The 13103-nt window shown below is 41.8% G+C and overlaps 1 protein-coding gene across 11 annotated transcripts in view; it reads left to right on the top strand.

The window, feature by feature from the left end:
• The window catches only part of Csnk1g3 (casein kinase 1 gamma 3), an 84997-nt gene extending 73109 nt beyond the window's left edge, over window positions 1-11888 (top strand). For 7 of the 11 annotated variants that reach the window (XM_045130780.1, XM_004669184.2, XM_045130779.1 and 4 more), the window contains 2 exons: window positions 312-335; window positions 9534-11888. In XM_045130780.1, coding sequence (XP_044986715.1) covers window positions 312-335; window positions 9534-9588 — 79 coding nt within the window. In that variant the 3' untranslated portion in view covers window positions 9589-11888. The remainder of the gene's footprint in view (window positions 1-311; window positions 336-9533) is intronic. The other 4 variants (XM_045130783.1, XM_004669186.2, XM_004669189.2 and 1 more) reach the window with 1 other exon arrangement.
• The last annotated feature ends 1215 nt before the right edge of the window (window positions 11889-13103 follow it).

Here is a 13103-nt window from a genome sequence, read left to right as displayed (position 1 = left end):
TAAGAACTGCTCAATTTCTAATTTCAGTATTTAGGAACATTGCATGTAATTATTCCTATACTATTATTGTTCATTATTTTTTTCCTGTACGCACAAATAGTTTTGTAGAATACTGCATGCTTTCCTATTATTTTTACATTAGTTTTTCAAAATGTAAATTATAGTAATGCTTCTGGAAAAATTATGCATGAAAAAAATGTGATTATTTTATTGTGGGCTGTTTCTGATGAGATCTCTCTCTTTGTCTCTCCCCCCCCCATCTTCCCCATCCCTCACTCTTTTTTTTTTTTTTCTTCTTCTTCTGTGTATAGCTGCCAGAAAGTTTTGAACATGTGGTGAGTTCTCAAGCGCAGGCAGGCAGAAATAGCTCCATTAACTGTAATCTCAAAAGCCTAGTATCATTTTCTTAATAAAAGAAATTGACTTAGAAGTTAAATTGGTGAAAGTTATTTAAAAGTATTTGACATTGGCTCTAAAAAGCAAGAAACGGTCATTTGAGGAGCTGTTTTGCCTGCTGCCGCTTCCTAGCTTGCGGTGAGAGGGGCGGGCCTCGCTAGCTGCCTTGACGGCGCCCACCCTGCTGGTGCTTGTGCATGGGTGCCAACACACGGTCTTGTTACTTGAAATAAAGATAGGCTGTGAATTAACCTGTTTTCCTTACTTTTAATTATTAAGTGCACCTTCCTTTCCCCACAGTATCACCAAAAGCTTACTTCATTACTAACCAATTATTGTCCTTCAGTACATGAAATTGTTAAATTTCATGGTAAATTGTAGTGAGACAGTTAAGTTAAAAGTCCTCTAAATAGTTTCTGATAATTATGTTCTTACTAATAGGAATAATACTGAGGTTCAGTTATTCTCTGATATTTCCCTTTAGTTGGAATTCTGTGTTCAAAGTGTTCAAAATTCTTTTACTTTTAGGATGTATTTTGAGTCTGCTTTGGAGTGAATATGAAAGTTACTTAGATTACTAAATTTTAATACATGTTACCCATTTTAGTTCATTCCACTCATTAAATAATTTCTTTCAAAAATGCTTATTTTCTGTCTTGCAAACTAAGAAAAATTTGCGTGTGAATATTTTCTTTTTTTCCTATGTGTTTGCGTAGTAGGTGTGATTGTGTGTTGTGTGGCATGTTCATGGAGCATGTAAATGCATGTGCCTTATACACATGAGTGTGGAGGTCACATGTCCTTGGTGACTTACAAACATGTTTCCTTGAGATGGAATCTTTAGCTACCTCTGAAGCTGGCATTTTGATGGTCAGAGTGGCTAAGTAACTAGTGAGCCCCAGCGATTCTGTGCCCTCTGCTCCTCACAGAACTGGGGCTACAAACATGTATGGCCATGCCCAGCTTTATGTGTGGATGCCGAGACTCGAACTCGGTCAGTCTCCGGCTCATGCTTGTGAGGCAAGCACTCAGACTGCTGAATTGTCTCTCAGACCACAGATGCTTCTGACTGGCCACTCTGACCATCAGAAGCAGCTGAAGGTTCCATCTCAAGGAAACATGTTTGTAAGTCACCAAGGACATGTGTGTATCAGGCACATACATTTACACGCCCCATGAACATACCACAACACACCATCACTCCTACTGTCCATCTCAGTTTTGACTGTAGAAGTTAAGTGTGTTGGCTTTTAGTCTATTTCAAGATATAATTTGTCTTGCTACCTGAATGTTTTTAAACAAAAATATTTAGATAATGGGTTGTATGTGAATTTAAGTGTAGTCCTAAGGACAGCCCAATGAAGACGGCAGTGTAGCACAGCGTGCTTATGTCCTTCGCAGCTAAAGGTGGGTGGTAGAATTCTGCTTCTGCCTTGGTTGTTGCTTTCTTTAAGTTTGGGGGATTTTTTTTTTTTTTTTTGTAAACATAAAATGCTACGAAGACTGTAGTTGAGAAAAGTGAGTGTGGTGTAGCTCTGGCATTATGTTTGACACATGCAGTTACTTAGCACTTATTACCACACCAGCTTCTTCATCCAATACTGCTGCCTGTGACCTTCCTCATCGTTCTTCTCAGGCTGCTGCATCGTCCATCAGTGGCCCCCACGTCCACTTCCTTTCCCATGCTCGTCACTGAAACTGGCGACTGCTCACGCCCTTCTAGACACATCACTTCACTTTGTTGCAGCTGTCCCGTTTGCTCATTGAGCAGGCAGTCCCCTGAAGAGGTTCAGAAGTGACTGCTGCTGCTTTTGTTCCTAGAGAGATTGCCTCCGTGCTAGAATATCTTAATGTATACATAGACATTTAAAATGTGTAGAGGAGTCATCGCTTCATGACCAGATTTTCAGGGAGTGCTTGTGGCCGTGGCTGTGAGGAGCGCTGTAGCACTTCACTGTCTTGCGGTGGGTGTGGTTATGCACGCTCATGGTGTTCTCTCTGGAGGCACTGGAGGATAAGAAAGAAGAATATGGTGGCAAGCTCGTTTCTTCCTTGAGTGGAGTGTCACATCCAGACTCCTGACACAGCACCAGGCTCTCCCTGACTCTCACGCCTGTCCCTCCACCCCCAGTTACTTACTCCAAAGCCTGTGTGCAATTGGTTGTCAGTCTGCCTACTATTCTTTTCTTGTACCTACTAGATTGTGAAACATTCTGAATTTCTGAAAAATAAGATCTTTTTCATCCTCAGATGCCCTATGGTTAACACAGTGTACCACAATAAATTATTATTAAATAATTAAGGTATTGTGGTATACTTGTATAGCGGACTATCAAGATGTGGCCTAGCAAACATTATACTTAAGGGCTGGGGAAATGACGCAGTGGATAAAAGTACTGGGCACACAAGCAGATGGCCCGAGGCCATCTGAGCTCAATCCCCAGCTCCCACATGGGCAGCTGGGGTGGTCATAGATGCCTTCACTCCAGTCCTGTACTGGGCAGCCCGCAAAATTGCTGGCACTTACTGGTTGGTCAGCTAGTCTGACTGAAGATGGCAGCTTGAGTAGAAGAGGGATAGGGGAGGACACCTGACGTTCTCTTCTGAACTCCACATGCATGTGCACACACGTGTAACTACACTATGCATACACCACACCACATACACATGCCAAAAAATATCCTGAAAGCATTATGCTTAGTGAAACCATATTATGTGGTTCCATGTAAACAAACCAGAACAGGCAAAGATAAAGGCACAGGTTTCCCAGGACAGGGATGAGAAGCCCTACTAAGTAGGTTTCTCTAAAATAACTTAATGGTTTGAGATGCACAATTCTGTGGTTCTATTTCATGCATCTGCATTGCACACTTTGTAAGGATGAGTGTCACAAAGTGAATTACAGCATACGTCTTAATGGTGACACGAATGGAACTTATTTGGGGGAAAATGGATTCGCAGTCCATGGTTTCAGTGAAGCTTTACTGGAGTTACAGGAAACATGCACTTTTTGGTATGTGCATGGTGTGTGTGTGCGCACCTGTGTAACTGTGCGTGCAGCTGCGTGCCCCCTGGCACTTGCATGGAGGTGAGGGTAACTTCTGGGTGCTGGTTTCGCCATCCACCTTGTGGGAGAAGGGCCTTGTCCTCGTCGTCACTCAGCTTGCTTGCTTGATTTCTTTTTGCCAGGCTAGCTGGTCTGCAGGCTCTCAAGAATTTCTTATGTCTCCATCCTTTATCTTGCCTTTGGGGAGCTGGGATTGCACGAGCTCACCGCAGCTCCTGCTGGCTGCCGCCCCCCCCCCCCCCTCTCTCTCTCTCTCTCTCTCTCTCTCTCTCGCACTCTCTGCGCGCGCCTGGGCCGCAGGTCAGTGTCAGCTGTCTTCCTCAGGTGCTGTCTGCCTTAGTTGATAGGCTCTGTCACTGAACCAGGCTTTGCCCACCTGACTGCTGGATCCCGCGCGGGCTCAGGGCACTAGGACGCGAGTGCGTCTCACCAGCCCGGCACCTCCCTGGGCGCCGTGGATCCAGACTCAGCCTGCGCGGCAGGTGCCACACCCGCTGAGCCATCTCTCCACCTCCAAGTGTTCTTCTTTCTGTTAACCTTGTTATTTATTTATTAGAGAGTGAGAGAGAATGGGTGTGTCGGGGCCTCCAGCCACTGCAAGCACACTGCAGACACATGCACCACCTTGTACATCTGGCTTATGTGGGTCCTGGGGAATCAAACCAAGGTCCTTTGGCTTTGTAGGCGAGCACCTTAACTGCTTTAGCCATTTCTCCAGCCCTTTTCTTCTTTTTGTCAGATTTTTAACATTTCTACATTAATTAATGCGTTCTAGATTCTCTTAGTCTGACTAGGGAATGTGAGTATAATTTTCTAGATCGCATCATGTAATTCTGTCTGATACCATTTTACAGAGAACCTGCTATTAATCTGCCTAGAATATTTTCTGAATTTGTTTCAATTCTCCTTACCTATGTTTGGCGAAGATCCCACTTATCTCATCCCATTAATTAAAATATGTTGTGTGATGGGCATTTTAGCATGCTCAAATGTACCTCATTGGGACAAATATAAGATTTTCGAATGATGAAAATATTCTGACTCCTAATGCATACAGTGGCCTCTGTAGTAATAAGATTTTATTTATTTTCTGTAGCTGATAATTTTAGTTTCTGGTTATGCAAACCCCAAATCCCTCATCCTTCCTTCTATAAATTGAGAATACAAAGCTTCCTTTAATTTATTTATTTGTTAAATAATATGAAGCCATCTTTTTCTTTCTTCCTCCTTTCTTCTAACATTTACTGAACAGATAGTTCAGTGTGTTTCTCGTGCGGTGATTATGAAGATGTATGTCACGAGAACAGACAGAAAGTGCCTTCTTTAGATGACTTCATTACATAATGATCTCAACCCTGCCTCCTCATTGCCGTCAGATGGAGTTTCTAAAATACATTAGTACATAAGTTATTCTTTAGGGTTTTTGAATTAAGTGATTTATAAAGGGGCCTCATTATCAATATTTTTCAAACAAGTATTTTTATTTATTTGACAGAGGTGAGAGAGAAAGTGTGTGTGTATGAGCTTGCCAGGGCCTCTTGCCAACTGCTAACAAACTCCAGATGCACTTTGTCCATCTTTATGCGGGTGCTGTGGAACGGCACCTGGCCTTCTGCCTTTGCAAGCATGCTTCTTTAACCACTGAGCTGTCTCTACAGCCTGATTGTCAATATTTTTGTTATTATTATTTCTTTTGGGGGGAGAGATAAAGAGGCAGGAAGGGAAAGAGAATGGGTACACCAGGGCCTTCAGCTGCTGTGAGTGGACCCCAGGTGTGTGCACCCCCTGTGGCACATTGCAGCATTATGTGCTTACTGTGTCTGGCTCTGTGGTACCTGCAGATTTGAACATAAGTTCTCAGGCTTCGCAGGCAAGTGCCTTAGCCACTAAGCAATCTCTCCAGCCCTCATTATCAGTGTTTTAATGAAGCTTCTCAATAGCAACCAGGGCTGAGAACCACTGGTCTCCCATAGAGCACTGTAGGATTCACTTCCCAGCAACCACCTTTACCAGAAAGAACCCACCCCTTTTGTCTTTATTACTGTATATGATAGTTTTAGTGCTGTCTCTCATTCACTAGAATGATCTCTTGAAACATGTTTTGTTAATTTTTGTATTTCTAGAAACTATTAAAGTTCTGAACACAGATGCCTGGCCTCTCTTTTTCTCTTTGTTTCCCCTTCTCTTCCTCCTGTTTTCCCTTTCTCATCTCTTTTTCCCTTTCTTTCTCCTTCCTTAATGGAAAATGAGACTGTGAGGAACATGGGACTAGATTGGGACAAAGTTTGAAGAGGTGTGTGGCCTTAATGCCTTAGGCAGTGTAAAACCAGTGATGAGACTTTAGAGCAGAGGGACATGCGTGTGTTCAGAATGAAGGCAGATTAGAGAGAGAAGACTTAAAGTGTGAGTTCTTGGTTTTGGCAGGGGATAGCTGGGTCTTCCTGTGTAGTCAAGACTGGCTTTGAACTTGTGATCTTTCTGTTTGAGCCCCCCAAGTCCTGGGATTAGAAAATACCGCCACTATACCCAGTTTTAAACCAGGAATTCCGTTAAAAGGCTCTAAGCTGTAGGAAAGGCAGATGGAAATGTCTCCCCTAATTCAGCCTTTTTACGAAGGGCATGGGTGTCTCATCGCTTTAGACTGAGAGGCGAATTGCAGGTAGTAGAGGAGGAAAGTGGAGGGGTTCTTCAAACCCCTGCTGGGAGTGCTCGTGTGGGGATCTTGCGCTCTGATCTCTTCTTGCTTAACTGAACAGTTGTGTTTTTTTTTTAAGTGAGAAAGCCAAATGTATGAAACTACATTTTAGGTATTAATTTTGAGAGCAAAGGTCCTTTAACAAAAGACTGAATGTTGTGTTTTGGCGCAGGGCTTTTTCTTTGCTCACTGAGCCAGGGCTGGGGGAGCTGGCTTCTGACACTCGGTGGGTGGGTGCAGGTGCTGCGAGCGGGCGGTCTCCACCAGAGGCGAGCCGAGGAGTCGTCGGAGAAGGGTAAGGCAAGAACCTCCGTTCAGACAAGAAAACATTCTTCAGTCTGAGCGTAGAATGTGAGAGTTAGGTATTTAATGTAGATCCAGGAAAACAAAATAAATTGTAGATGAAAAGGGCAGTGGTGGGTGGGGAAACGGAGCAGTGTGCCGAGCAGCCTTGGCCCTGACCATGCGTGTTTTCTGCATAGCTCGGGGCTTTGATCCATTATGATAGCCCGTTTCCTGCCTGACAGCATGTAAAGAATCAAAAGCAAAATTTTGTGTGTATTTCCTAAGAATTTTGGAGTGGAGACAAGCCTCACAGCTCTGGGCTAGCTACGAAATGACCATTTAACCATGTCAGACCATGAGACTGAACTGCTGGCTCACTGAGACTTCCTATGGAATTAAAAGAAAGGGCCTGGAAAACAGACAAAAAAGCCTCAACAGCTCCAGAATACAGTGACAAGAACATAATTTAATGTTGGTGAGCTTAATCATTTTTCCCAAAGTAGTTGTCAAAGGTACAGATCTACAGAGACCTGAATGAGTCTGAACTAGGAATGTGTAGTAAAACCAGCTGTAGTCACTAACCCGTGGACAGTTAAGGAGAGGAAAGACATTAAAACATTTTACAGGGGTAGGGACTTTTCTGAGATCGCATAACTGAATTTAGTGATAGTTTGCTATAGTTACTAGCCGTAACTAGTGTTTGGTTTTTTTTTTTTTTTTTTTTTTTTTTTTTTTTTTTTTTTTTTTTTCTGTTTCCATTCATACCAAGTACTGGAATTGCATTCTGCCTACTTGTGATATTTAGGCCTCTGCCTGCACTTAACAAAACTTGTATCTGCCCGTGGTGCTCAGCTTTTGTCACATCTGTTGTGAGCAGAGAGACGAGAGCTATGTTAGAGAAGCGTGTATCTCAACCTCCCTATCCATACTCAGAATGTTCAGAGCTGATGCAAATAGTTTTCTTCCAGAGAAGTCTCATGTAAGCATTGAATTTTGTGAGGCTGGAGAAAGAATTGCAGATTGAAACGTGGCTATGATTTTGACTAGGTTGTTACTGTTGAGTTTAGTTGCATTTAGGAAGCAAGTCAAATGAGTGCCAACTTTGTGCTATTCAAAGTAGTAGTAAATAATTCAAGAAAAATAAGACAGTGGCACAGTAGAATGTATGGAGGCAACACTACTTGTGAATGCTTGGGGCAAGAGACCCTTTAGATGACAATTTCTTAACACCTAAGACTATGTAAGGCAGCTGTTTGGAAATGGCTGTCCTCTGTGGAAGTGAGCCACATGTTAAAATATTGTTGTACTCCTATGTATGAAACTCTTGAATTTTTGTAGGTAGACGGGTTCATGTCACATACGGCAATGCTGCCATCTGGTGGTGGTACTTTTGATAGCATGGACCGACTCATCTGCTTTTATTTAGAAGGATTAAAAATTTAATTAAAAAAATTAAAATAGATGTTTTTTTAAGATTGTGTTTCAACTTAAAGGGCCTGTACCTTTAGAATTCATCAGAAAATCTTACGTGGTCTCAAACAAGTGTTTTGACATGATTTTTGTACCCAGTAATATATATGAAAGAAAGGTTACTTAAGAAATGGGAAGAATTTAGCTCTCAGAACTGAAAGCAGTATCGGAAAAATAAACCAGGCACTGTGAATGGCAAACACCAGTTTGAAAGTCTGAGAGTTAATATTCATCAAAACTTGTATTACATTAAATTTCCCTCTATAAACTTACCTTTTAGTAGAAAATATTTAATGGAATACAATGTATATCTTGATAAAGCAGTGAAAAGGCAAATGAGTAGCTTTGCATTTAAGGCACTTGGCAAAGCAAACGACCCAGGTTCGATTCCCCAGGACCCGCATGGAACTGGATGCACAAGGTGGCGCTTGCACCTGGAGTCCATTTGCAGTGGGAGAGGGCTGGCGTGCCCATTCCTTCTCCCCTTCAAATAAACAAGCAACATGTTTAAGCAAAGGCAAATGACAGTATACAGGAACAATTAACATTACCAAAAGAACTCTGTAGGGCTGGAGAGAAGGCTTAGCGGTTAAGCGCTTGCCTGTGAAGCCTAAGGACCCTGGTTCGAGGCTCGGTTCCCCAGGTCCCACGTTAGCCAGATGCACAAGGGGGCGCATGCGTCTGGAGTTCGTGTGCAGAGGCTGGAAGCCCTGGCACGCCCATTCTCTCTCCCTCTCTCTCTCTCTCTTTCTCCCTCTGCCTCTTTCTCTGACTGTTGCTCCCAAATAAATAAATAAATAAAAATAAACCAAAAAAATTTTTTTAAAAAAACCTCTATATTAATTAAGTAGTGAACATTCTTTGAAATATTACCAGATCCCTAGATTTAATATTGTAACTCTTTGGTCTGTTTCTATACAGTTTCTTCCATCCTTTCTAATATTTATGTGTATGACTTTTGAAGCCATTGTTACAAAGGCATTGGTAATGGTTGTAATATGAGCGATTTTGCGTTTACTAAGAATATGTTTACATGGTAGAGATTAAAATTCAAAATATGTTCATCACTAAGCATTTCTCTTTATAGTTTCCAGAGTATAAGATAGGAAAATACATTAAATATGCCATGACTGGTACTTTTTTTTTTTGAGACAGGGTCTTGTGTAACTTAGGCTGACTTTAAACTTGCTCTGTAGCCAAGAATGATACTGAGTTCTTGCTCCTCCTGTTTCTACCTCCCTAGCACTTTTTAAAGTATTGACGAATAATTTTATTGTAAATTATCCTAGTCATAGTAATATGTTTAACATTTAAAACATCATAATCCTGAGGAAGTGTGGTGGTGAGCTTATATTCAGAACGCCATGGCTTCCCAGTTCTGGAGCAAGCCTGTTCAGTGTCCGGGCCCCTCTGCGCTGCACAGACTCGCGCGCCCACCACGAGGCCCGCTGCGGTCCGACCGCGTTGGTGTCCGTAGCGTAGCCCTCACCCGCGCTTCACTGACCTCGTCGCCGTCCGTCTCGCATGAGCCTGCTCTTGCATGACATGAAACCAATATGAAAAATCCCCATGCGGTGGTTTGAACGTTTTCTAATGAAAGACTGTTTCCCGTATCTGCAGGTGCTGCTGTTTTTTCAAACGAAGGAAAAGGAAAACCGTACAGCGTCACAAATGACTGTGGACACTGGAGGTCCATGGGCAGGCACTGATGTGTCCATCTGCTGTCTGAGGACTAGAATCGTCTCTGTACATTTTCAAGGACTCACTCTTAGAAACAAAAAATGTCACACTTTCATACTTCATTTTGTTGTTGTCTTAATTTCATTTTTGTTCTAATTTAACTTTATGGAAGCTTTAAAGTTTTGTCAAAACATGAGTGCTTTGCCCATCAGTGAATGGAATGGACCAATGCAGTGCCGTTGATGTGTACAGTTCTGTAGGACGGTTTTCAGAAGCGCTTGTCCTGTTGTAGAAAGCAGTATCTTAAGTGTCAACTAATTCTAAACCTAATTTGATTTTTTTATGTCTTCTGTAAAAATATAATCAGACAAATTTCTTCCCAGTGGACTGTACAGCAGAGTAAAATGATTGCCCAGATACCGAAACCGATGTTGAGAAGTTCCTGACTTGTGACACGTGTGTCGACTTCACCGAGACTGACGGTGCTGTCCTGGAGGAGTCACGTTAACGTTCGCCGTGAAGTCATGGCACGGCCACTGCCCAGCAGCACTGAGGAAAGGGCCATGTGGCTTTGGCAGCAGCTGGCGAGCGGAGCGATGGGACGTCCAGGAAACACGAGCTCGGCTGCTGCTGCACCACCGTGTGCAGCATGTGCTCAGCAGTGGGAAAAGCGCGTTTTTTTAAACAATGCAAATATCTGTATAATGTAACTTTATGCTTCCAGATAATAATGTATGTTAGAGAGCAAGAATTGAATACTTGGAAACTAAGGTATGCTGGAGTTTAAAGAACTACACTAAGGAAAGGAAATAAATGTGAACCTTGTTGCAGTGTGTAAGGTTGAACCCTGAGAAAGTCCAACTGTAGCCTACTGCTGAATGGCCACATTCTTCCCTAAGCAGAAACCTTCCAGTGTGCAACGAAATGGTGTCTGTTTAGTGTGTTGGTCTGTGATTAAGAAAAGAAAAGGCTCCCAGCAATAAAACCTGGGCTGCTCTATTGCCCTGAATACATGTTGTGTTCAACCTTGCAGGTTCTCTGGAATTTTCCTACTCCTTAGGGTAATTGTGATCATTGGAAAATGCTTTGTTGACGATGGTCAGGTGCTTTGCCTCCATAGTCGTTTGAAGTGCCTGCATATGAACAAAGTGACAGTTGTTTGAAAAGGAAGTCCGTTCCGCTTTTCATTTATGCTCTGTGGTAAGCCATGAAGACACAGATACGCTTTTGTCGTAGTCAGCTAGCCAGCATTTTCAATAAGAGTCAAAAGGTTTGGCTAGACACTTAGAGGATCAGGTCTCGTTCTCATTGTCGTTCGTGACTCGTCACTTCTTCATGCCGTCTCTCTGTCTATGTGTGCATCTCCAGGTATGCTTATTTATTTTTTTTGTCTCAAAGTAACATTTAAAATATATATTAAAGTAAGTGAGTCCACATTTTTTTACTTCATTATTGAATTTACAGGTATTTAATTGTACTTTGTAATTTATTTTTCTTATTAGCCAAAAGTTCAATGCCTTGTTTTTGTTTTCCTTTAATGAATTAGGCACCCACATGAGCATCACAGATCAGGATATCATTATCATTGTTGGTCTGAACTGTAGGCACTATCTTTTCTTGATTTTAAAGACCTACACTCAGCCTGCAAAACATTTGCTGTATAATTTGGTCAACAGTTTCCATTCTATCTGTTTGAATACTGTCATGATGTCTAAACTACAGAGTTAAATACTGAGTTTTTAGTTTTGTATGCTTTGAGCAAGATAGATGGATGTTTTGGCCATTATAATGTGAAACCACTTCTTTCTTTACAGTATTTGACCAAATTTATGTCTGTGACATTTGTACATACATGTGATATCTGTATTTCGTATCATAAGCCTGTTTAGTTTTATTCTCAGTAGGACTTTTTGGACTGTACAGTGTTTATATGATCTGAACTCCTTATACATAAGAAGGTGTGTATATTAATCCAATTATGGACTTAAATATTTTAAAAATATAAATACCCTTATTTGCTGCAAAGACCAGTGTGTAGGACCTTTGCTTTTTAGCAATATTTTTAAGTGCTCCATTTTAATGCCAGAGAGTAAGTCTTTGGTAACACAAACTGGTCAGTAATAGGCGATGCAGGTATGTTCAGGTTAAGCCAACAATGTTTTGCATTTTTATGCTTCTTTTTTGTCAACACTAATGAATTCAACATTGCCTGAATGTCTGAATACTGAAACATGTCCCTGTTTAAAAGTATGTAACTGAAAAAGAAATAAAAAAATAAAGGTAGTTTTTTTTTAACTTTCTCTTTTCCTTTGATCATGGGTGTGTCATTCACGAATTTAAAGTAGTAGTTAAAAATTAACTTCAGTTAGGTTATGGTATATAAAAGCAGAGAAAAAGGAACATGTTTTTTATCTTTTGTTTTTGCTTTCCTTTATTGCAGCACAGTTACAAGGAGGAAATATCCAAGCTCTGTGTGTGCGCGCGCGCGTGCACACATGTGTGTGCGTCCTCTGAGGAACTTAATAGAGCAGTTATTTAAATTAGTTACATAGGTCTTCTAGTAGTCTAAGGAAGATAATGATTTTATTTTTTTCAAAATGAAATCTTACATAAATTCAGTGATACTTTTGTGACTGAAATCATTACAGATGGAGAGCATCTCTTTATGATAGTAACTTGGCTTATTATGATGCAAATCTTTCAGGCCGTTTTCCCACATGGCATTAATGACACTGTGTTTGCTGAAAGATACTACAGGCAAGATCAGGCCAGTGGCACACACTCAGTCTGAGTCGTGCGCTCAGAGGCAGGAGACTCACCTGAAGGTGACACATAACCTCTAAAAAGCCTTATTGAGGAAAAAAATACCCTGGAGCACCATTCTCAATGAGTGCATATTTGCAATAGTAAAATCCCTTCAAACTGCATGGAGACTTGACCTGACTTGAGCCATAGGCGTGTTCGCTCTCTCATTGAGTGGCGAAGTCCGGTGGAGAAAGTAGCTTCCAATGCCGCCAGTGCTCACGCAGCAGTTGGTCTCCTGAGCATCAGCCCTGCCTTTACTCTGCACCCTTCAGTTCCCGCTCTCCAACATAAGGGAGCAGTGGTGACCCTGCTGTCGTGGTGATAGTGAAAACGAAGGACCATTGTCTCAGCAGCTCGTCTATTCCTGTCTTGGTGGACAAGGGAACGCTGTTCCCCTGGTGGTTGAGACTGTCATAGGCCCATTTTTAGACAGATAAGAATTGACAAGCGAAGGACTCAGAATATTGTAATCAGAAGAGTAGTGAGCAGCTACTGAGCAGGAAAAATAAACATCCACCCTCATGGTGAGGAAAACTAAAAGAAGGAAAGGAGAGGCCACCAGCATCCTAAGTCTGGTATGTTTGTTAAAGGGAAGGTCACTAGCTTCCTAAGTCTGGTATATGTTTGTTAAAAGGAAGTTCACCAGCATCCTGAGTCTGGTATGTTTGTTAAAGTGAAGGCCACCAGCATCCTAAGTCTGGTATG

Source organism: Jaculus jaculus, chromosome 12 (assembly GCF_020740685.1).
Source record: "Jaculus jaculus isolate mJacJac1 chromosome 12, mJacJac1.mat.Y.cur, whole genome shotgun sequence".
NCBI lineage: Eukaryota > Metazoa > Chordata > Mammalia > Rodentia > Dipodidae > Jaculus > Jaculus jaculus.
The sequence above is the reverse complement of the archived record's forward strand: the minus strand, read 5'-3'. Positions and strand labels throughout refer to the sequence as shown.